Source organism: Narcine bancroftii, chromosome 9 (genome assembly GCF_036971445.1).
Source record: "Narcine bancroftii isolate sNarBan1 chromosome 9, sNarBan1.hap1, whole genome shotgun sequence".
In the NCBI taxonomy this organism is placed as follows: Eukaryota; Metazoa; Chordata; class Chondrichthyes; order Torpediniformes; family Narcinidae; genus Narcine; species Narcine bancroftii.
In genome coordinates, this window is record NC_091477.1 from 88,639,709 (window position 1) to 88,663,787 (window position 24,079).

Here is a 24,079-nt window from a genome sequence, read left to right on the forward strand (position 1 = left end):
AATCTTTAAATGATTTGTTTTTGACTTTCCATTCAGTGATGGTAAGAAACAATTGACAAAGTTTAGAACTGAGTACAACTACTTTACAACTAAACTTTGAGCCTTCGCTTTTGTGAAAAGCACAGCTTTCAATTGTATCAAGATGACAATCTCCCTCGTGACCTTCACAATTATGCATTCAAATAATGAATACTAATGATTCATGCACTTTAAGATCTTCAAACTTTGTTTCTTATACTTGGACATTTCCCTTTTTTTAAATGCTGTGGATTTTTGTTTGTTCTATCTCTCAATTTTATTTTATTTTTAATTTCTTTCAACATTTGGTATTGGATCAAAGATGTGTTCAGTGTCTAAATGTTTGATAGTACTTTATGCTACTAATTTCCCTCTTGGTGAGAAGAATAATATTGTTTTATAATTCTGTTAATTTCCACCATTTTCAACTGATTAATACCATAAGAGCAACAAATCATTTATTTTATTTCCCCTTGGACACCGTTGAGAATGAAAATAATTATTTTTAAATTCTTGCCTCAAGGTTTTAGGTACTTTAAGAAAGCCAATCCAGTTGACACTATGTCTAGAATTTCTGTTTTGTGTAAATTTAAAACTAAATTCTTAGCTATTTCCCCCCTCCCCTTAAAAAAATTGTATTTGTGATGTCAGATAAGTGTAGAAATGTTCAGAAGTTGTGGAGATATAAGTAGGCATTTGCAAAGCGATAATCAAAAAATAGCTATTTTGTACTGTGAGTCCAATGTATCTGAAACATCAAATTCAATGAAAGGTTATGTTTATCTTGGGTCTGTTGATCTGGCTGCTGTATCATTGCTTGGATGACTTTGGATGTGTTGCTCCAAGCTGGTGAGTGCAATTTATGTTGCACATGAATAAATAAATGGCTCACCAGATTAGATGAAATAATATTATGCAAATCAAAATCTGTTGGATCTCGTTTTCTGGTTAAAATCCATGGCACTCGAATATGATGCTGGTTATGCACAAGAATATTATAGTTTTTGAGTTCTGGTTCAGATTTGATTGAGGCTTCTTTACATTTATTTGACCAAATGAATCAGTTGGACAGCAACATTGTGATGAAAACATTCAAGTATTATATCTGTAGCTGATTGTATACATTGAAATAATCTTGGAGAAAAAAAATTAATTTCTAAAAGTGATAGGCCATCATGGACGTCACATGAAAATTGCAGCATTGTTGTGTCTTTGAGAAGTAATTACCAGTAGTCATTCACACTATTTAGGAAGAGTAAATGCTTTGGTCTCCAACTTTTTAAAATGTTGGCATGCAGCACGGTTACAAGCACTTCTGGCCCATGAGCCCGTGCTGTCTAAATACCCGAATTAATTTACAACACCCACACATTTTGAAGGGCGTGAGGAAATCCAAGCACCTGGAGGAAACCCACACAGACAGTGGGAGAATGTATAAACTCCTTGGAGACAGCGTCTCTGACACTGAACCAGTATTGCGCTAACCGCTACACGAACCATGTTGCCCTCTTGTTGACCTGTTGGTCCATGCACACTGATTGCTTGCAGGTACCTTGGACACTTTGTGCCTGAACCATTAGCCATTAAATCCCAATACAGTAATTGAGGAAGATTTAAGAAATCTGGGTGCTCTGGAAATTATCTGTCCAGTGTCTGAAGGTCACTATTTGCTCCATATCTTTACAATTTTACAAGTTAACCTTGTTTGGAAGGAGGGGTTAGATTAGACAGGATTTTTGTTTAGATTTTGTTTTTTTGTGGTTTTTTTGAGATCAATTAATTAAATTATGGGTTTAATATGGTAGTCATGGATCATTAATTAGGATAGAATGCACCCTTTGTCTAATTTGATCGTATCTATTTTCTATCCAGAACTTTATTGGGATATATTAAGAGAAAGGGATAAAGAGTAAATTATTATATTGATAAAAGTTGATATCTTAAAGAAGTAAGTTAAATAGGTTTTTGATTTACATGATATGTTTAATTTGTGATGTGTACATGATACAATTTGCTGTTAGATGATTTTGTATGTAGGATTTATATGTTAAATTAAATAAAAATATTTTAAAAAGAAAAGCATGTTAAAGGAAAGAAAAGCTAGTATTTTCTAACTTGTCAGAAACACATCTACGCAAGAACATCTTGGAACGACCAACATTAAGAAGGCCTTTTATCATAAGACCTCCAAAAATTTTAGAACTGTCTACACCAGAAATAAAAAAAGCAAGCTGGGTTGTGTTTTTTTTCGATTTGTTATCTGTAAAACACCTATTGCTCGGGATTACTAATTAAAATTATAATATATTTCTGAGGTTCTCCATTTATTTATCCCAAAGCCAAAAAATTGCTTTGGTACATTAGATTAATGGAATCCTATTAAACTGTAACATGTTAATTGTCCAACAAAATAAGACTAAAATACCTGCAGCTAATTATTGTTGTGTTCTTGTACATTAAAAACAAATCTATTCTTGTTTAATACTGATTGATAAATACTGCAATGTCTAATTGACCCAAGTTGGTCTAGTTTTGGAAGTGGCACAATGACAAAGTTTTATCACTTGTGTGTATTCTCCACACCAATCTCATGAAACAACCTCACAGCAATTTTTTTTTCCCATGCATGCACTGCCACCAACATCCCATTGTTCTGTGACAGAAAAAAAATGTCACAGGTTCGCCCAAAGATATTTGTATGAAGAAACATTAGAGAGCTATGTCATTCTCAAATGATTGGACTACAGGGTGAAAATAATCAAAAGTAGTTTGTAATCAGGCTTCTTTTAAAAGCTATATCTAAAATCTAACAGGTGGTATGTTTGCACTCATCCCACTGTCAGCAAATTGACTATTTATTCACATTATTCAAAAAGTTTTTTTTTTACTGTTATATGTAGAATTAATTTTGGCATGTTTTTTTTTAGCTTTGAATTTACTCACAAGAAGCAATCTGGTGGTGCAGGCCAGTATGGCAAGGTTATTGGAATGTTGGAACCTCTGGAACCTGAAAACTATACCAAATTAGAATTTGCTGACAGAACAATTGGAACAAATGTACCACGGCAATTTATACCAGCTATTGAAAAGGTAATAGATTTGGGTATTACATGAATCTACTTTTATTCTTTTCTTATACTACACATATTATTGTAATTAAATATATTGGTGAGGAGGAGATTTTTTTACTTCTTTTGAAGAGATTGTTAGAAATAATTTGTTTTCTCCTCAGAGAAAACAAAAAATTTTGATAAATACACAAAAAAATTTCCCTTTAAAATACAGTTGAGGGGGAATTTGTGGAATTCATTGCAACAGATGGTTGTGGAGGCCAGGTCATTAGGGATATTTAAGGTGAAGGTAGATGCATTTTGATCAGAAAGGGAATTGAGGGGTCTGGAGAAAAGACAGGAGAATGGGTGGAAAAGGATAATATATCAGCCATGATAGAATGGCAGGGCTGATTTGATGGATTGAATGGCCTAAGTCTTCTCCTATGTCTTATGTCTAAAGCAGTAGTTTTCTAACATTTTTCAATAACATACCACCTTAAGCAATCCTTTACTAATCACAGAGCACCTATGGCATAGGGATTACTTAAGGTGGTATGTGAGTGGAAAGAAAAAGTTTGAAAAGCATTGGTCTAAGGGAAGCTTGTCCTTAAAGAAAAAAAGTAATTTAAAACTAACAAGAATTAATGCAATTTATGGCACTGTAAGACAGTTTAGTCATGTTGACAAGTTATATTGTAAGTGATTCTACTCAATAATCCATGTTATTTACCTACCATGTATTTCTCATCCTATCCCACACATTTCATCCACCCTTGTCATCACAGAATTTTACATCACAGAACAAGACCTTCAGCCCAACTTGCCCTCACCAACCAGATTGCCTAAGTATGTTTGCATACATTTGGTCCATAACTCTCAAAAACCTTTCCTGTGCATGTACCAATCTTTAAAAAAAACCTTTTATTTGTTCCACTTGTACCTGGGTCTATCAGTTTCTCTGGCATTTCATATACTTGCACTCTTTCATGTGGGGAAGTGGCTCCCTTTTATATCTCTTCCCCCTCACCTTGAAACTATGCCCTTTAATTTTGGAAAAGTCTGACTATATACCTTTTATAAACCTTGCTTCTCTCCTCAACTTTTGATGCTCAAGGAAGAAAAGTCTCGACCTATCCTTGAAATTCAAACCTTTAAGTCCTGGTAACATTTTTGTGAAGTCTTACCAATTTAATAATATCTTTCCAATAGTTGGCCACTAGAACTATGCAATATTCAAAGTGGTGTCTCATCAACATCTTGTACAGTTGTTCCCAAATGTCCCTGCTCCTGGGTGAGAGTCTGTGGTCAGGGCATTGGGAGCTCAGATGGGTGGGTGGCCAGGGCCCAGGTGAGAGTTCACAGTTGGGATCTTGGATGGGTGGGTGGTGGGCTTGGGTGAGATACAGCACTCGGGATCTTCGGTGGATGGGTGACCATATCTTAAAATAGGGAGGTTGACTTTTACACACAATATGTGGAGAACAGCAGATTTTTGGGCCAAAAATAAGGGGTCCAGTATTTCACGTGTATATACGATGAGTACCTGTAACCCTAAATCTCTCTGTTCTGCCACACTCTAGGACACTAATATTTAATGTTGAAGATCTGCTCTGGCTTAACCTGCTAATGTTCAACACTTCACATTTGTCCAAGTTAAATTGCATCTGCCATTCCTGCCTACTTTCCCTGTTTATCAAGATCCTGTTGTAATCTGAGATGATCCACTACACTGGCCTCTATACCACCAATTCTGATGTCATCTGCATCTTTCTCTTTGGCTTGGCTTCGCGGACGAAGATTTATGGAGGGGGTAAAAAGTCCACGTCAGCTGCAGGCTCGTTTGTGGCTGACCAGTCCGATGCGGGACAGGCAGACACGATTGCAGCGGTTGCAAGGGAAAATTGGTTGGTTGGGGTTGGGTGTTGGGTTTTTCCTCCTTTGCCTTTTGTCAGTGAGGTGGGCTCTGCGGTCTTCTTCAAAGGAGGCTGCTGCCCGCCAAACTGTGAGGCGCCAAGATGCACGGTTTGAGGCGTTATCAGCCCACTGGCGGTGGTCAATGTGGCAGGCACCAAGAGATTTCTTTAGGCAGTCCTTGTACCTTTTCTTTGGTGCACCTCTGTCACGGTGGCCAGTGGAGAGCTCGCCATATAATACGATCTTGGGAAGGCGATGGTCCTCCATTCTGGAGACGTGACCCATCCAGCGCAGCTGGATCTTCAGCAGCGTGGACTCGATGCTGTCGACCTCTGCCATCTCGAGTACCTCGACGTTAGGGGTGTGAGCGCTCCAATGGATGTTGAGGATGGAGCGGAGACAACGCTGGTGGAAGCGTTCTAGGAGCCGTAGGTGGTGCCGGTAGAGGACCCATGATTCGGAGCCGAACAGGAGTGTGGGTATGACAACGGCTCTGTATACGCTTATCTTTGTGAGGTTTTTCAGTTGGTTGTTTTTCCAGACTCTTTTGTGTAGTCTTCCAAAGGCGCTATTTGCCTTGGCGAGTCTGTTGTCTATCTCATTGTCGATCCTTGCATCTGATGAAATGGTGCAGCCGAGATAGGTAAACTGGTTGACCGTTTTGAGTTTTGTGTGCCCGATGGAGATGTGGGGGGGCTGGTAGTCATGGTGGGGAGCTGGCTGATGGAGGACCTCAGTTTTCTTCAGGCTGACTTCCAGGCCAAACATTTTGGCAGTTTCCGCAAAGCAGGACGTCAAGCGCTGAACCCTCCACAACCACTCCCTAACTCTTGTCTTCAAGCCAATTCTGTATCCACATATACAGTTTGCTCCAGTTACCATGCAATTGGACTTTCCAGGCCAGCCTAGAAATCTTGTAAAGACTGCTAAAGTTGACTGCCTTGCCTTCATTAATCTTAGTCACTGCTTCAGAGAACTGTCAAATTGATCACATCTTTCTTTTCTCGTCAACTTCTTCTCACTACCTTTAACATACTATTCAATTCAAATATATCTGGAAACAAATCTATTATGTCAATCTTTGAATTTGGGCACCTGCCTGCTATTTGCTCACACCTTGATGAAGGACTCAGGCCCAAAACATTTGTTATCCCCTTTGCTTCCTTTAGACACTGCATGATCTGCTAAGTTTCTCCAGCATTTTGTGTATTGCACTCTTTGAATTCATTTGTTTGTTCTTGTTATGAGCCCAAAGGACCCCAAAATCCAGCAGCAATAGATATTCACCACAACACAGGGTTACTTAAAACAAAAGTAGTTTTTAATTATAATTGAACAAGAAAACAGAATGCAACATTAACTTATTACTATCAACTTACTTAACCTACTTAATCCCCCCTCTAACACTAAGTGTAGGTGTGTGTAATGTATATTTAAGATTAGAAAAGTTCTTTGGATCACAGTCCAATCTCACTGGTGGCAGGCAATTCTTCTATTGTGCACAGAAGTTAGCATTAACAAAGTTCATCAGCCTTTGGTGTTTAACAGGCAAATGATTACCACTCAGGAGAGTTCTTGTTGGTCTTCAGAGAGAGATTCCTTTTCCAGGACATGTGCAACTGATTCCTTCTCAATCAGTCTTGCTAACGAAACTTGCCCCCTTCAGGGTTCTCCAGATGATCCTCTTTCTTTCAGGTCACCTTTCAGACCACCAGCCTTCTCCTTTGACCAGGCAGCCTTCCAAAGTTTGCCAGCTTTGTTCTTCTGGAACTGATTTCTATGTCTCTCCTCTGTTTCACTCCCTCCCTCTCTGAGAACAAAACTGTTCTGGCCTGCTTGCAAAGATCACATGCTCTCCCAGGCAAACTGCTGAATGGTGCTACTTTTCTGAAAAAGTCCTGCAACTATTCTGTTTTAAAAATGTGTTTGTGTGCAAGCTGCTCCAACAATTCCTCCCAAACCACCTCGAGATACTCAGGGCCTACTCCAGCTCCTATTGTCTATTGTAACAGTTCTAAAGTGAAACAATTTTTTTTGCTGAAGATCTTCAGCATGTTCCTGTAATTTATTTATCTTTTTGACCCCAAGTTCTGCTCTCCCTGCAAATGATCAACTCATTATTATATCTATTTCATCAAATACTTTAACTTGAAGCCCTCCCATTGTTTCCCATTGATCATTTATTTAGGTGAAAATACAGTTTGTTCTAACTTTTGTGTTAACAATGGACCAACATATCAGTAAATTTTTTAAGATCTTGTGGCTTTACATTTTTTTGTTGAAAATATAATGAAGTTTCGTGCTATTTTGACAGGGTTTTCTTGAAGCCTGCGCAAAGGGCCATCTTACAGCTCATAAAATCTCTGGGGTACGATTTGTATTGGAAGATGGTGCTCATCACATGGTGGATTCCAATGAAATCTCTTTCATCAGAGCTGGAGAGGGTGCAGTCAAACAGGGTTTGTAAAGTTCACAGAAAATAAGAATGGAAAAAAACGCATCAAATATAAGTACTGTCCTCTCCACCTTAAAAACTTTCATAAAATTCTTCAGAAAGTATACATTAAATTTACAATATATATTTTTGGGCAACTGTGTCTTGCAAAATTAGAAATAGTTTTCTTTCTGCAAATATTCATATAGTTTTTCATGTCTTTGTTTATAAATGGAGAATTGGCATGCTGGAATGAACAAAATCCAAAATTAAATTAAAACAGATCCACATTTCCCCAATTTTTAAATCCCGTTCTTTCCTTGATGTGGATCTCTGCTTTGAATTGATTTATTGTCTGAGCTAATTAGAAAGAGCTGCCAGAGGAAAGTGCTCATAGCAGGGATAATTCTAACATTCAGAAGACATTTAGACAGCTACTTGGATAGGAAAGGCTCACATGGAATAGGAGCCAAGCCCATGAAAATAGGTCAAGCTTGGTTGACGAGGACAGTTTGGGTTCCTGCATTGCATCCTCTGGATCGTACAAACTACTGCTCTGAACATCAGTGATGGAGTGAGTGAATGGCTTTGGAGGGGATGGCTGTCAAGCGAGTTACTATGTCCTGTATGGTGTCTAGCTCTTGAATGTTGCTGAAGCTGCACTCATTCAGGCAAATGGCAAGCATTCCAATACACTCCTGACTTGAGCATTTTTGATGATGGGCAGGCTTTGGTGATTTGTGAATTATTTTCTGCTAAATTCCTAGCTTCCTACCTTGTAACCATATTGTGCCTCCCCGTTAATTTTCTGGTCAGTGGTCCCCCTCAGAATTTGATAATGGAGGATTCAGTCAGTGATGTTAATGCCATTGAATATTGCGGGGGAGGTGACAGTTAATGTTGAATCTTGAGATGTAGTCAAGGCTGGGGTAGTTTGTTTTGATATTTTGGAAATTATTCACAATGAGATCAGAAAGGAAAGTACAGTTGAGGCTGACAATCAAATCAGCCATAATCTAACAATATGGTGGAGCAAACTCAGAAGATGCATGGGTGTTTCTTTCTTTCTGAAGTTCTTTGACATTCTGCTAGAGGGAACAGATTTTTACCATTTTCATGTCCGTCTTCCCCCCCCCCCCCACCCCCCCACAATCATATTTGTTTCTGATGTTACAGCTGACTATTTAAACCCAAATTCATGTCGGCCTTTCCTGCACCATCAGTTATAGCGACAAAGCCTCATTCCCAGAACTAGTTAAGTAAGTAAATTTCTGTAAAGCTCCCTTCAAGCTCAGTTCATCTTTCCTGGGCAAGAAGGTCAAATTGCATTGAATTTCCCTGGGGTGATGGCAGCACTATCTTGTGCATTTGCACTTGAATTTCTCATGTCCATAAAATTACTGAAATAAAGGCCAAAATAAAATTCGCCTTTTCAATTGCACACCTGACTGTTACCTTTTTGTAGCTGGATAATAATATTTATTGTGTTTTTACTATTTAAAAATAATCTACTTCAGTTCCTGCCATCCCAATTACTGAAGAGCTGCATTTTCTCATGTTTTACTTCCCCTTCATAGTCTCATTATCTAACCTAGCTCATTTAATCTCCTTAGTATTGTCAGCAAAGCTGAAAAAATACATTCATTCATCCAAATCATTTCATCAGTAGCAGCAGGATCAGCACTAAATGTTGTGGCATCCACAAAAAATGATCTGCTGCCGACAAGTGGACTGTGTATTTTAACTTCTTCCTGTTTCAGTGATCATAATACTTGCTAAAAGAGAGCTTTCTGTGTGACAATCTGCACCATGATTCTTAAGAAAGACATTTCAAAAATATAAACCTAGGTCATCTACTCATTCCCCGTGCCTCTTTTGCCACCTGCATCTTCAACAAACATTTTTTTCTAAAACCACATTGATTGATTATATGATTTTATCTCTGTTCTGTTACCCTTCCGATAATGCATTCAAACATTTTCTTGCTAATTTATTTCTCTCCCTGCCTTCTTGAAAAGTTATTTGATAAAAATATGGTGGGGGGGGGGGAATAATTGGTCACATCCTCTGGCTGCTGTAATTGAGAACGGCGTTATAATCTTACCAGATTAAGCTTGCCTCCTTAAATGACTTTTTACAGTGACGACTGTAACATCTTTCACAATGCACATGCAATCGAGAAGCTAAACTTCTATTTCTGATCATTTTGGTTAATCCGCCTTCTCAGCAGCAAGTGGCCCTGCCTCGGCTGCGCTTTCGCCTTTGGCGGCATCCAGGCCAATGAGACACCGCGAACACCAATTAAGCTTGCCCAACATTTCCTGCACTGGTGCTTCATGACAGTATATCATTTCCTGCCAGCAAAAACCCAATTCAAATTTTGGTTCGAGTGGGAAATTTCTCTTCACTCCTTAACTAAATTTCACTTTATTTCTTTATTGCGTGATCTAATCAAGATGTCATCTTAATCCATCTATGATGGTAGTGACTACTTTCTACTTGTTTCTGTTGTTCAGCCATGGAGAAGATAAATGTGATTCTTCTGGAACCCATTATGTCAGTGGAGGTGGTGGCTCCGAATGAATTTCAGGGAACTGTCATCGCTGGAATTAATCGTCGAAATGGTGTTATCTCTGGCCAGGATGGAGTAGAGGGATATTTCACACTTTCTGCTGATGTGAGTATCATTCATTAGATTTGGCTTTGTCCTATGAAATATGGTTCAAATCACTGTTGAGAAACCATGGTTAAATTTATCCCTATGAGAATTTTTACCTCTTTCTACTAACTGTCCATAAGTGTAAACAGCTAAGGCAATGAGTAAGTAGAAATTGTTTCGTTTTGAATATGTTGTGAAAGATTAAAGTAATTTTGAACTTTTATGAAACAAAACTTTTTTTTGGTAGCTCTATTAGTGTACAAAGAACCACAGTTATTGAGGTGCAGCTTAGTGCCCTATTTACCAATATATACCTGATAGTCAGGAACTAAATTTGGGAAGAATCTTTTATAACATGCTTTTGTGGTTGTGTTGCCAAATGTGTATGCAAAAAGCCAAATCACAATGGGCTCACTTTCCTTCCTGTTCCTTTCAATTTTTGTGCATTTCTTCAGTAATGAAAAAATACTGAATCAGGGAAAACAAAATTGTTGCACTCATCATATGGCCTAGGATGTAAAATATACTTTTTTTTTTGTTTGACAGGTACCATTGAATAACATGTTTGGATATGCCTCAGAACTCCGGTCTTGCACAGAGGTAGATCATGAAATTGCTTAATTTTTTATAATTTCATTTGTTTCTCAGTTAAGACAACTTATTGTCATTTCTTAAATCAAGACTTTGATGTTGTGTGAAGATTGAAAGAACCAGAGACATAACTATTGATAAGTAAATCTTTAGACTTTCTGTTAATTGAACAAGTGTATTTAATCTTGAAACAGCCCAGAACAAATGTAAACAAATGGCAGAGCAGTTTCAAAAGTATAGCAAGCTTTGATTTCAATTTTTTTTCCAGGGTAAAGGTGAATACACCATGGAATACACCAGATACCAGCCATGTCTGCCCAATTTACAGGAAGAGCTAATCAATAAATACCTGGAAGCAACTGGTCAACTGCCATCTAAAAAAGGAAAAGCCAAGAATTAAATATATTGTAATTATCAAGTTACATTTTCAGAATGTTAGCATCTCTTCACAGGAGATAGCAATTGCTACATCTCAAGATGTGGCTGAATACATTGTTGCTTTCCACTTATCAACTCTAATTTTTTTGAAGGTGACAGATTATAATTATCAGGCCATGCAGAGAAAATTCATACTCGTAGCTCTGAAATCTACTGTTTAAAGATTACAACGGACATAAATTGGATGCTGCCTTTATGGAAAGGACACTATCTCAAAACCTATTGAATGAATAATTGGTAAAAGTCTCTGGTAACTTCATTTTTTCATGAAGACAGAGCCTAATGTCCATGTTATTTTTTTAATCTATTAAATAACAAAATCTTGTACCAAGGCATACATTTTTTTTCAATTATGACCTTTTTACTTCCGATTACAACAGTAATTGACAGTCACTTGGATAAAACATTGCATTTTAGAAACCTAATTAGTTTTTTGTGATAATTTGAAAAGCCATTGCATTCATCAAAAAGTGTGGAACTCACGTTTTGAAGAGGAAGTAGAACCTGGTTTTGATACACAGTCATTTACGCAGTGTGGTACCATTTATTCACATTGTTTACCACATTGTTTCAATATTTCCTGATGAGTTTTTTTCCATAAATAATCTGCTGAGGTATAAAAGTGGGATCCTTTTATCAGGTTTGGAAAATAGATTCCAAACAGAAAATGCTGGAAGCAATCAGCAAGTCAGACAGCGTCTGCAGAAAGAGAAATTCAGCATGTTTCTGATTTTCTTACAGATGTTTATGACGGCTTTGAGCATTATCAATTTTTATTTCAATTTGCCAGTATCTGCAGGTTTTCTGATTTTTCAGAGATGGCTCTTACAAATATGCAGTTCTGATGAAGGGTTCTGACCAGAAACATTGAGTATTCTTTTTCTGCTTGACTTGGTGAGTTCCTCCAGCAGATGTTTCCTTTTTGCTCCATATTCCAGTTCCTGCAGCCTCTTTTGTTTCCATAATCCAAACAATTGTCTGCAAATAAAGATTGTTTTAAAATATTTACTTTTATTGAAGATAAAAGTTCTTGTTCACTTTTTTCGGGGTGGGAGAGAGGTGTCATATCCACAGATGACCTGTTTTCTACTCTCCTTCTGTGTTAATTGCTTGGAAGAACACTAGTGTACAGGGCCACTTAGTATTACTGTACTAATTCTGTTTCTTAATTAGAATGCAATTTCCTTCCTGTATGGAAGCTCAGAATAATACACAACACTGACATTGACACATTAGAACACATTGATTACATTTTGCAGGCACAAGTAGTTTAATAAAATTGCACACTTCAAGGATTATTTCCTCCACATTGGTGCAATTGATTTCTATAAATATCCTTTCAGAAGAGATAAAACAAATTTGAAACATATTCAATTGAAAACCGATCAAATGGTAATAAGACTAAAACAAATCTTTGTTCTATACTCTATTTATTGTCATTCTAAATTATTTGAAACTAAGCATATATTTTCAAAATATGGTTTAAGTTTTATTTTTCACGTCAAGGCAAAAAATGCTAGGAAAACAACAGGTCAGGCAGCAACTGTGGAAAGCAAAACGTTTTGGCTCTAAAACCCTTTTTTCACTAGTTGATGTGTTGGATATACTTCAAACTGAATAGATGTTTCTTCTATTTAAATGACAATTCTACATAAGCCATTGATAGCTGAAAAACTGTTTTTTTTATTATATTAAGGATTTTTTTTTAATGTACACTTATCCTGAACACTTCTGTGTCTCTGATGGTCAGAATGTTTCTTCCTATTGATGAAGAGAAAGATCAGATTAAATAAATCTTCACAGTACAGCTTTGCATTTCCATCTTGAATGTTATACTGGAGCTGTTTCTTAAGTTTTCGCCTTCTGGTGGCATCACATTTTTAATCTACCCTCAGAATTGGGACTGCAACCTTCTGTAAAACAAAATGTATTTATGTAAGGCATTTAACATGAAATAATGATGCAAATCAACAATGTTTTATTTTAAAGGATTTGGTGACTGGGATGGCAAACACTAAAAAGTAGTTTATATATTTTCACCCAGTGTTGTTCAGTGACAGTGATAAGTATTGTTTTTAACTGTGGAGTATGTCATGTAACAGAGTAATTTCACAGCCAAATGTTTTATCCTTAAATTCATCAAAGGAATAATATATTTTAATTTGTAGATATGCAACACCATTGGATATCCAAATTTGTGTTTCTCAATCTAATGGAAGAAGTTCAGTCTGTTAACATCACACAGTCGTGTGGAAAGCTGATTTTGTGCCAACATTTCCACTTTTTTGCAGCATTTGAAAGAATCTCTTGTTGGAATACAAATAGAAACAGACCACATGCTCTTCCATTCTGTAAAATTATGGATGATTGTTACATGTGGATTGTGGAGGAACGTGTGAAATTTTTTAAGTTAGCTTTAGTAATAGCAAGGAAATGTATTGATGTTACATGGAAAACTGATTCAAAGTTGTATTCCTTTAGAAAAAAATTACATAATTTAAGGGGTAAATATTCCTAATCTCTATAAATTTTGAGCCCATATGCCAGAACAATGAGATTTTTAAAAAAAATTTAAATCCTCCTGACCAGTGAAGTTTTCCTTGAATGAATCCCTGTTTGAAACTTGTTTGGAAGTTGCACCACCTGCCAATTAAGATTGGACTCCGGCCACCCATTCGTCCACATCTTATCATTGAGCCAGATGCTCAGTTTAGAACAGAATAAAACATAGATAAACGCTACATTTCTTTCTCTCTGCCTCTTGGTCCAAGACCCAGGCATTTCTCCACACCAGGTCACTGCTGTGGAAATTGCTGGAGAAGTTGTGGGTTAAGTGTGCACTACACTTAAGATGACCTGTAGTGCCAGGTAGTACTGCAGAGAGCTGCATCCCCGTTGATGCAGGGTATCGGAAGTATGTTTGAAAGTCCCTGTCTGTGAAGTGTGTACATGTGTGGGAGCGTGTAGAAAATAAGATGCCACTGATATCAGAGTCCAACCCAGGTCCAATGTGAATGTCCATAATTAGTTAGTGGTAGAGTAATTAAGTATCGTTTGACATCTTCCTCTTTTTGTCTCCCATGTGTTCAATAAAGTTAACTTTGATTGTAACACTTGCGTCCAGGCTCATCTCTCTGAACCCACTGAACCTGATGCTTTTCCAAACACAACACCCTCTTAAAGGTACTATGGCCCCTGTGGAGAAAGACTGGTCTGAACCCTTAATAATGAATCTAAACAATTTCAACAGACACAACATTGATCTAATGTGGGCCATGGCAGTATTTTTAAAGGTTTCTGTTATTGTCACGTAATAATACATTAAAAATATCTGTTATGAGGCCAGAGGACCCCAAAACCCAGCAGCAATAGAAATTCACCAAGACGAATCATCACTTAAATAAAAGTTGCTTTTAATTTTCTTTAAACATGAAAAAATTTTAATTTATTACTGTTAACTTAATCCCCTTCTAATTCTAAGCGCACGTGTATGTAATGAGTATATGTTGAGGAAAGTTCTTTGCTTTAATAGACCACTTATTCACTTCTCACTTCTCCAAATTCACCGGTATCAGGCAATTCTTATACTGTACACAGAATTGAACATTTATGAATCATTAAGCTCTGGTGCTTAAAAGTAAATGGTTACCACTCAGGTTACCACTTGTTGGTTTCAGAGAGATATTTGTTACTCATTGGACACACAAACTGATTTCCTCTGATCAGCCATTTCAGTGTCTTGCTGAAGAAACTTGCCCCATTATGGGTTTTCCAAATGATAACTTCTTCCAGGTCACCACTAAGTTCCTCTTGTTTCTAATATTTCAGGAGAAACTCTCTAACCAGCCATTTCCTCTTGTAAGGACTACAAGGGTTTTCAACTGACTGAACTCAGAACTCAAAACCCATCTCCAAAATTTTTTTTTTCAACAAGCCTGACAGCTTGCTATGTTGCAGCCTCCAAAAGCTACTGCAGAACTGACTTCTCTCAGAAGAATCCTGTTTTCTTTCCTCTCTCTGTCTCTGCTTGTAAAAACCAGAACCCCTCCCAAGGCTCCAAATTCTGATCCTTGAATGATCTTTATCAGCACTTGAGCACCATTTGCATCTGCTTTGGAATACCTTCCAAAGCAGTTCCATTGTTTTGCAAAGCCACTGATGCCTGCATGTCCAGCTCAAACCTTTTGCATTTTAAATGAGATGCAAAGTGTAAGTATCTGTTTGTGAAGTGACCTACGCTAAACCCCCACAATCTCTCTTTTAAAGACATTTTATATACAATATATAACATGACCTGTAACATCACATACATAATATACTTTAACTATGTCTGCCATAAGGCAAACAAAAAATTGCCATGATTGAAGAATCAAGATTCTTTCATTGTTATGTAATAAAACAGATGTAACGACACAAAATTGCATTTAGACTGCCATAAGACAGATAAATATTCGCCATCAGCAGAAATTGCCCAGTGCCACTTAACAAAGAGAAGCAAAAGAGAATCCCTTTTTTGTTGTGTTTGGGAAGTATCAGGTTTGGTGGGTTCACAAAGAGACGAGTTTGGACACAAGTTATATATAATCAAAGGTAACTACTGAACACATGGGAGACAAACTGGGGAAGACATCAAACGATACTTAATTACTACTTAATAGCTATACAGGATAGACATTCACTGAGGACCCTGGTTAGATTCCAATACCAGTGCCATCTATCTTCTACATGGTGAGAGACAAAAACTAATGGTTTAATCAGGCACAAGGGAGTCCAATACCAGAAGCTGCTTACCCTACCACACTCTCTCACACATGTACACATTTCACAGTCAGACTTTCAAACACATTCCCAATTGCCTGTACCAATGGAGGTGCAACTCTCTGCAAGCACTGATCTATTGCAGTAATGCGGCTCAACTCAGTGTAGTGATACCTTACCCACGACTCCTCTAGTGACCTGGTGTGGAGCGATTCCAGAACTTGGACCAAGAGGCAGAGAAAAAGAAATATGGTGGGCATCAATGTTTTATTCCGTTCTGAGCTAAGAATCTGGCCAATGATGCCACTGAGTCACTTAAATATCTTCTGAATAAGTTTCAGACAGGGAGGTCATGTGATCCTACGCAATCCAGTTTTCCAGACAGGGAAGCCACATGTTCCTTCATGTAACACATGACACTTCTGAGTCACTGAGTGTCTGTGGTTTTTCCTCCAGTGCACTCGCAGGCTCTAGTTTCAGTCCAAACCACCAGCAATCAGAACTCCAGATCAAAACCTCCAACAGGATCAGGCAGCCTTCAGGATCCAAGGCCCCTCGGGGGCACTTCCTTCTTACATCCCGGTTCTAATACCTGATAGCCCTTCAGCCATTCTCCAGCAATTCACAACATGGTGTGACTGCTTTGACTGCAAATCACCTCGCTTCAAGTAGCCAACAGCCTGCTGCCTGTGTGTTCTTCAGCTGCAAAGCCCCTCACTGGTCTGCTATCATAGTCAATGTCCTATAGGGTTGTCACCTCTGCTTCGCCTCAAACGGTTGGGGGGGGGGGGTGGTGGAGATGGAGGTTCTCCCTGTTTCCGATACCTCAAGTTAGTCCTCTGCTTTCCCAAAGTATGTTATCCCTCAAAGCTGCTGCCGAACATAGACGCCTCCACCTTGGGCGCAGATCCTGCAGTTGCAGGACTTTAAAATAAAACACTGTCTGTTCCTTCAACAGGCCGCTTAAAGCCTGTACAAAGCCATTGGTAGTTGGACTAGGCAGCAGAACCCTGCAGAGAAGCACTGTGTCTCCTGTCCCTGCTCTCCGCAGCAGCACATCAGCAATAATGCTGCTGTTGCAGCAGCTCGGGCAGTGCCACCATTTTTTTTAAAGACCTGGCACCACTAACAATAGGATGAAGGGAAGCAAAACAGAGTCCCATCAGCCACTGAGTGTCTCTCGATTTGTCTCCAGTGCTCCCACAGCCTCTGCAGCTGCACAGATTCCTGTTTGATTCATTGGCAACCTGAGCTCCAGGTCCAAACCTCCAACGTGATCAGGGTCTTCAGAGTTTCTGACTGATTTAATAAAATAAGTGCATGAAATACTGAACATATACAAGTTCAAATTTATTGTCAAGAGTGCCTACATTACATCACATAAAACCCTGAGATTCTTTTTCCTGCAGTGCAGGCAGAATTTCTACTTATCAGTAACTCTATACCTATACCAAAATACTGTTATGCCTGTAAAAGTCAATACCCCAATAACCCATTTTTGGCTGAAAAATCTTTTTCATATATCATGTGTAAAAGTCGACCCCTCCCCCCTTATTTTTGGCCTCGGCTGCCCGCCCACTGGAACACCCATTGCCCTGACCACAGGCTCCGAGCGCTTGCCATCCGGAGCTCCTGATGTCTTGACTGCAGACTCTCTCCTAGGCTCCTTAAAAAAATATGTTTGAGTCTATTTTTGGAGTCTGATGATGGAGTGGTAACAACTGTTCCTGAACTTGGTTGTATGAGCCATTTGGCACCTGTACCTCTTTTCTGATGGCAGCAGCAAGAACAGAGCATGTGCTGGGTGGCGTGAATACTTGATTGCTGCTGCTCTCCAATAGCAACGTTCCATATAGATTTTCTTGGTGGTGGGGAGAGTTTTGTCTTTGATGTGCTAGGCTGGGTCCACTAGCTTTTGCGAGACTACGATCATATATATCGGTGTCCCCATACCACAGTCAGAGGTTAAAGTGAGTAGAGCAGGAGGCTACGTATGCAGCCCTGTGGTGCTCCGGTACTGATGGAGATTGTGGAGGAGATGCTCTTGCCAATCCGCACAGATTGGGGTCCAGAGCTGAGGAAATTCAGGATGCAGTGGCACAATGGTGCTTAATATAAAAGGCACCATCTGTGAAAAGAGAAACATAATGGTTGAAGGCCCTTCATCAGAACTGGAGAAAACAAAATAATTTTCAGAGATTGTGGGAGAATATAGATGAAATAAAAGAAAATCTGGCAGGATGAGGGAAGAGTTGCCATAGCGGATAAATTGTCGAGATCATTTAATTGATGGGTAAATGGGGCAGATGAAGACTGGAAATGAATGAAGGCAATGAAGACAGTGAGAGAATAAACAATGGAACAAAAAAAATGTGAAATGTAAGGTTGTAAGACGTGTTTGGTAAGTCAGGCTGAGCTGATAGAAAAGTCACTGGTAATGAATGTACAGAATTTCAGATCGTTACAGAGTCACTTGAAGGACCAAGTTCTGTTGCTCCTTTATTCACATCTCAATGTCTTCTTGTTGATGCTGTGCAATTGTATTATGATTTTCAAGTTATTCTGTTGCTGGTTATATTTTATGAATGACAGAATTCAAGCTGACTGGAAGATGGTTCCTCGCATTATCACTTGCTGTTTTCTTAAATTGTGGAGTTATGTTTGTGGGTCTCCCATCCATTTGATGCTTTTCAAAATGTCAGGAACCTTAGCAGATCATGACAAATACACTTTTCATCCATTCCTTTTCAGTTTGAAGAAAGCAGGTTACTTGATCCAGAGACCTGGCTAGATTTTATTTATAGTGCAGAAATGGGCATTTCAGGTCCACATTGACCATCAACCACCCTTTTACACTTGTTCTGCATTAATCCCAGCTTTTAGTCCATGTGATTTGTCTGGGACCTGTCCTCCAGCCTCCAAAATAATGAAAAAAAAATTGTTGGCAAATTCCAGCCACTCTTCCAGATTACTCGGGGCTGGAAGACCAATGTATTTTCATGAATTACTTCTGCAACATTTCTTTCTTCTTATTATAAATTCAAAAAAATTTTGAGAAAATTGCTTCTTGCTCTCAGGGTCACGACAGCTGAAAACCTACAGTGTGTCTCCTCAATGCTCTACTGCTTTCTACTTGACAAACATCAAACAGAAAAATTATAGATGCTTTAAGCTTTTTAGAAAGTGTGTCTGGGAATTCAACAGAGCTATAAATCAGTGGAACCTTCTTCAGTTATTTATTTAAGTGTAGTTTCAATTCTTGCTCCAAGTGCAACATAAACATTCACAAGGATGAGTCTCTTATCACAAACTTAAGTTGGCAACTTAATTTTTTTTCTCCAGAACCCATCTAGTTATTTAGATTGAGGGCTTTTGGTCAAGAGATTGTATGACTGTGCAAAATGTTATGAACAATTCAAAGATATGGAATAATTGCAGGCATAGAATGCATTTCCTGGCAGATTGCAAAGTAAGCTTACATGGAAAAATGTACCACAATAAATGACAAAATTCAGAACCTCCATAACTGCAGCAGAGTTAAAGCCAGGTTTCATAACTCAATACAAAATGTGGCAAGGGTCCCACATTTGTATTTATCTAAAATCAGACTCAATAGATTTCAGCAGAATCTGCACCGACAAATTTTCTCAGAAATCATTGGACTAAAGTTTGCGTCATCAAGTTTGCAGATGACACGAGTCATAACCATCACCAACTGGCTTCATCACCAACAATGACGAACTGCACTACCAAGAGGTGGAAAATCTTGTGAAATGGTGCAAGTAACAACCTGAGTCTCAGTGTAGACAAGATGAAGGAGATGATCATGGAGAACCAAGAATAACCACCCTCCTGAAGTGGGCAAGGTTACTGGCCACCACTGTCAACTTTCTCTTGGAGCTCTATTGAGAGCATCCTGGCCGGCTGCATCACAGTGTGGTATGGTTGCTGAAGAGCAATGGATCGGTGGTCAATCCACAGGACCATATGGGTGGCAAAGTGGATCAATGGTGTCTCCCCTTCCTGCCATCGATGTGATCTACCAATATCATTGTTTGAAGAGGGCGTGCAGAATCATTAATGCCACCCTACACATAGCATCTTTCAGCTGCTCCCGTTAGGCAAGAGATAAAGGAGTATCTGAGACTCTCATATTATGGAACAATATTTATTTGTTCATTTAGATGAAATATTTGTCCTGCAATTGTATTGTTTGTCTTTGCGTGTTATATCTGGTAGTATGTCTACGTGTATTTGCAACGAGAACCAGAGAATGCTGTTTTGTCTTGTGGTATTTATACAATCAGATGACAATAGACTTAACATAAATACAATTAACTTGAAACAGAAAGTAGCATTGCAGGATTATTTCTTTACTGAAGACTGAGTGGATTTTAAGAACAGACATCCCATTCTGTGACCTTAAAAATGAAGTAGAAAGTAAAAAATGTGAAAAATATTCAACAAATACAGCAGCAAATATGGAAAAAAAAGTCAAATGTCTCACTCAGACCTATGAAAAAAAATTCAACCATCTTTTAAATTGCAATGCAAAGGGGCGAGGGGCATGAAAGAGAAAACAAAGGGAATATCTATTTTTGGATGGAAACGGACTGAATGACACAAATCTAACCCCTCTAATCAAGGATACCTTTTGTTTACGGCTGAGAGAGGCTGGTGAAGGAGTATTAATCACAGATACTGTGCATGGAGGAGTTGTAAATAGAAGATGAATGTCAATGAAATGAAGGAGAAAAATAATGCTGGAACTATGGAACATCTCAAATTAAAAAAAAACATTGAAAATGATTGGATCAGACAACTCTAGAGAGAAAATAATACAATATTATAGGCTGTGGTACTTTCATCAGAACTGGCCAATTGGAAGATGTTTCTGAACATTATTGGAAGAGTGAAAGCCCAGTGCAATGTAAAATTAAAGTGTGTGAAAACTAATCCTGAGGATTGAAAGGAAGTATTCTGCAAAGTCCCCATTCTGGGGCAATGAAGGAACTCAGCAGGTCAGGTAATGGAGGTGGAGGGGTCATGGATGCTTCATGTCAAGTCACTGCATTGTGTGCCTCCAGCAGTTCATTTATTTTGCTTTGATTCCAGCATATGCAGTCTTTTTAGTCACTACCCTACTTGACCTTTCCAATGCAGAGGAGACCACATTGTGAGTACCTAATGCAGTACATTAAATTGGTACAACTACAGGTGAATCACTGCTTCACCTTTTAAGGAGTGTTGACATCAAAGGTGGTAATAATCTTTCTTTCTTTCTTTGGCTTGGCTTCGCGGAAGAAGATTTATGGAGGGGTACGTCCATGTCTGCTGCAGGCTCGTTGGTGACTGACAAGTCCGATGCGGGACAGGCAGGCATGGTTGCAGCGGTTGCAAGGGAAAATTGGTTGGTTGGGTTCAGGTGTTGGGTTTTTCCTCCTTTGTCTTTTGTCAGTGAGGTGGGCTCTGCGGTCTTCTTCAAAGGAGGTTGCTGCCCGCCGAACTGTGAGGTGCCAAGATGCACGGTTGGAGGCGATATCAGCCCATTAGCGGTGGTCAATGTGGCAGGCACCAAGAGATTTCTTTAAGCAGTCCTTGTACCTCTTCTTTGGTGCACCTCTGTCTCGGTGGCCAGTGGAGAGCTCGCCATAGAACACGATCTTGGGAAGGTGATGGTTCTCCATTCTGGAGACGTGACCCACTCAGCGCAGTTGGGTCTTCAGCAGCATGGATTCGATGCTTGCAGACTCTGCCAGCTTGAGTACTAATAATAATAATAGGTAGGTGTTAAACTTGCAAAGGAAGCTGGTGCTGAAGGAGTGTCATGGAGGGAACAATATGGAATTTGAAAGTGCTGATTTCCTTCCCGAGAGTATTTATAAAATGTTGTTTGGTCTTCCGAAAAACAAATCTCATTATTGCTTACCATATTTTAAATCAGGAGACGAAGAGCAACTTTTGAAATTTCCTTCAAATGAATTGTATATTGCCATGTGCACAAAGGATAAAGTGGAAAAACTAAGATTTGCGCAATATGCAGGCAAGTCAACCTATGCTTAATTACAGCTGCTAGTGCAATTAAAAAAAAGGTGAATGGTGTAGTGTCAGTGCAACACAAATGCAGGGTTTAAAGAAAAGTACATTTTAAACAGTACAAGGACATCACTGAGAGGTCCTTTTAAGAGTGAGAGAACCCATTGTTGAAGCTGGTTCAAGGGATGGAATGGGATTACGGCAGTTTTCCCATGGCCTCATGAAGTAGAAGGGAGATTGGTTTGCACGATGGTCTGAGTTGGATTTACCAATCTGGAAAAACTGGAGTCTTGTGCAAAACAGCTCTTGCACCAAGCTGTAATCCAGCCACACAGGCTATTTCCTCTGGTGTATCTGTGAGCTTATTTAAAAAGAACAGGGACATTGATGTTATTAAGCTGGGAAAGATCTCAAACCCCACGTAAGAATAATGAGGAGGAGAGTTCATTTTAAACGACTTTTGCATTACCGTCCACTGTGGACTCTTGGCCCGCCGATCACTGGTTCCGGAAGTTGTTGCCTGGTCTCCAGGAAGTGGGTCGGATCCCTGGAGTGGGTCACGTGAGCGGCGGCCGGTGGAGCAACACGCGATGGCTGGTCAGGAGGAAAGCGAAGCGTTGCTGGGGCGCCGAGATCGGCGTCCAGCCAAAGAGCCGCTGCCGTGCTGCGGCCGGGTCGCCTCGGCCCTGTGCGACCCGCAGCGATGGCCTTACCGATTCGTGGTTCTTGTCCTCATGTGTTTCCTGGGCTTCGGTAAGTTCCAGCCAGCCGGCCCGTGGATCCTTGCCAACGGCCCGGCTTGACCCATGGGGTCCCCTCTCTTGGGACCTCTCGGTGGAGGCAGCGGGAAGGCTGGGGTCCGAGATGGTGACTGTCCGAGTTTCTCTCTTCCTCTTCTCATCTGTTGTCATCTGTATTTTTTAAAAAAAATATTATTGTTTAAAATATAAGCATCAATACAAAATTGACAATTTGTATACAAATTAGAACACACGTAAAAAGAAAGCCAATGGGGAAAAAATGGATTAAACTACAACTTGCTTGTAATACCTCAAAAACATGCATCCATGTTCAATCCATTTATTGATAAAACATATAAAATAAGGGGGAAACCCCTACAAACAATCTAACCCCTCCCTCTTACCTTTCGTTTACAGTTCTGACCATGTGCCCAAATGAATTTACTTGGGAAGTCAAGTTTATTGTCATCTGATTGCTTAAGTACAACCCGATGAAACAGCGTTCTCCAGTTCTCGGTGCAAAACGCAGGCACACAACCCGCCATAATGCACACGCAAACAAAACTATTTCATCAAGACGATTCAATAAATATTGTTTAATGAATATGAGAGTCTCAGATGGTTAGTGTGAGCAATTTGTTTGGGAGTTCAGCATTCTCGCTGCCCATGTGAAGAAACTGTTTCTCAGCCTGATGGTCCTGGCTCTGATACTTCCTTCAGGAAAGAGATGCAGGAGTACCTGAAGATGCTGTGTGCAAGGTGGAAGGGAATATCAGTGATTTTGCCTGCCCTCTTTAGACAAAGATCCCAGTAGATCTCATTAATGGAGGGAGGGAGACTTCAGTTATCTATAAATGTAAAGAATGCTTTTGCGAGTGATGTTGGTTATTTCTATTGGTCAACATCCGTACTTCTCACTGATACTTGCGCATGTTTCACACACGCGAGTGCAGTTTTAGTAAATGGGTGCATTGGACTGAATTCATTGAAAAATTAGTTGCCTTATAAGGTGTTCTATGGGATGTTCTTGATCTTATTGAGCCCAGAGAAGCGGCAATGCCAACAACACTTTATTTTGCTTCATGTAATCTAAAATCTAAAATTTAACCCATCAAGTCTACAACAGCTGTCTGAACATAGTTATGATGACAAACATGACATAAAACCCTGAGGTTCTTTTTTCTACGGGCCAGGAAGAATGTCTTCTTAAAAACTACCCAAGAAAGGTTGTGTATCAAAAGAGAGAAATGTAAACAAATGTGTAAAGCAGAAAATAAATCTTCAAAAATAAATAATGTGCAAAGTAAGAGTCCTTAAATGAGTCACTGATTGAGTTGGTTGTTAGGAGTCTAATGATGGAAGGGTAGCAACTGTTTTCAACCTGGTGGTGTGATTCTTGTGGCACCCATACCTCTGTCTTGTTGGCAACAGTGAGAAC

The 24,079-nt window shown here is 39.2% G+C and overlaps 2 protein-coding genes and 1 long non-coding RNA gene across 7 annotated transcripts in view; 2 read left to right on the forward strand and 1 right to left on the reverse strand.

The window, feature by feature from the left end:
• Positions 1-12,111, forward strand: part of gfm1 (G elongation factor, mitochondrial 1) — a 53,674-nt gene extending 41,563 nt beyond the window's left edge. For all 3 annotated transcript variants that reach the window (XM_069896756.1, XM_069896758.1, XM_069896757.1), the window contains 5 exons: positions 2,946-3,108; positions 7,300-7,444; positions 9,936-10,096; positions 10,625-10,678; positions 10,938-12,111. In XM_069896756.1, the coding sequence (XP_069752857.1) occupies positions 2,946-3,108; positions 7,300-7,444; positions 9,936-10,096; positions 10,625-10,678; positions 10,938-11,069 (655 nt within the window). In that variant the 3' untranslated portion in view covers positions 11,070-12,111. The remainder of the gene's footprint in view (positions 1-2,945; positions 3,109-7,299; positions 7,445-9,935; positions 10,097-10,624; positions 10,679-10,937) is intronic.
• Positions 12,112-12,520: 409 nt separating this feature from the next.
• On the reverse strand, positions 12,521-22,802 carry LOC138742416 (uncharacterized). Its single transcript, XR_011344148.1, has 2 exons — positions 22,371-22,802; positions 12,521-13,020 (listed from the first exon to the last, which is right to left on the reverse strand). It is a non-coding gene; the product is annotated as an uncharacterized lncRNA (long non-coding RNA).
• Positions 22,426-24,079, forward strand: part of mfsd1 (major facilitator superfamily domain containing 1) — an 86,076-nt gene continuing 84,422 nt past the window's right edge. For all 3 annotated transcript variants that reach the window (XM_069896760.1, XM_069896759.1, XM_069896761.1), the window contains exon 1: positions 22,426-22,654. In XM_069896760.1, the coding sequence (XP_069752861.1) occupies positions 22,492-22,654 (163 nt within the window). In that variant the 5' untranslated portion in view covers positions 22,426-22,491. The remainder of the gene's footprint in view (positions 22,655-24,079) is intronic.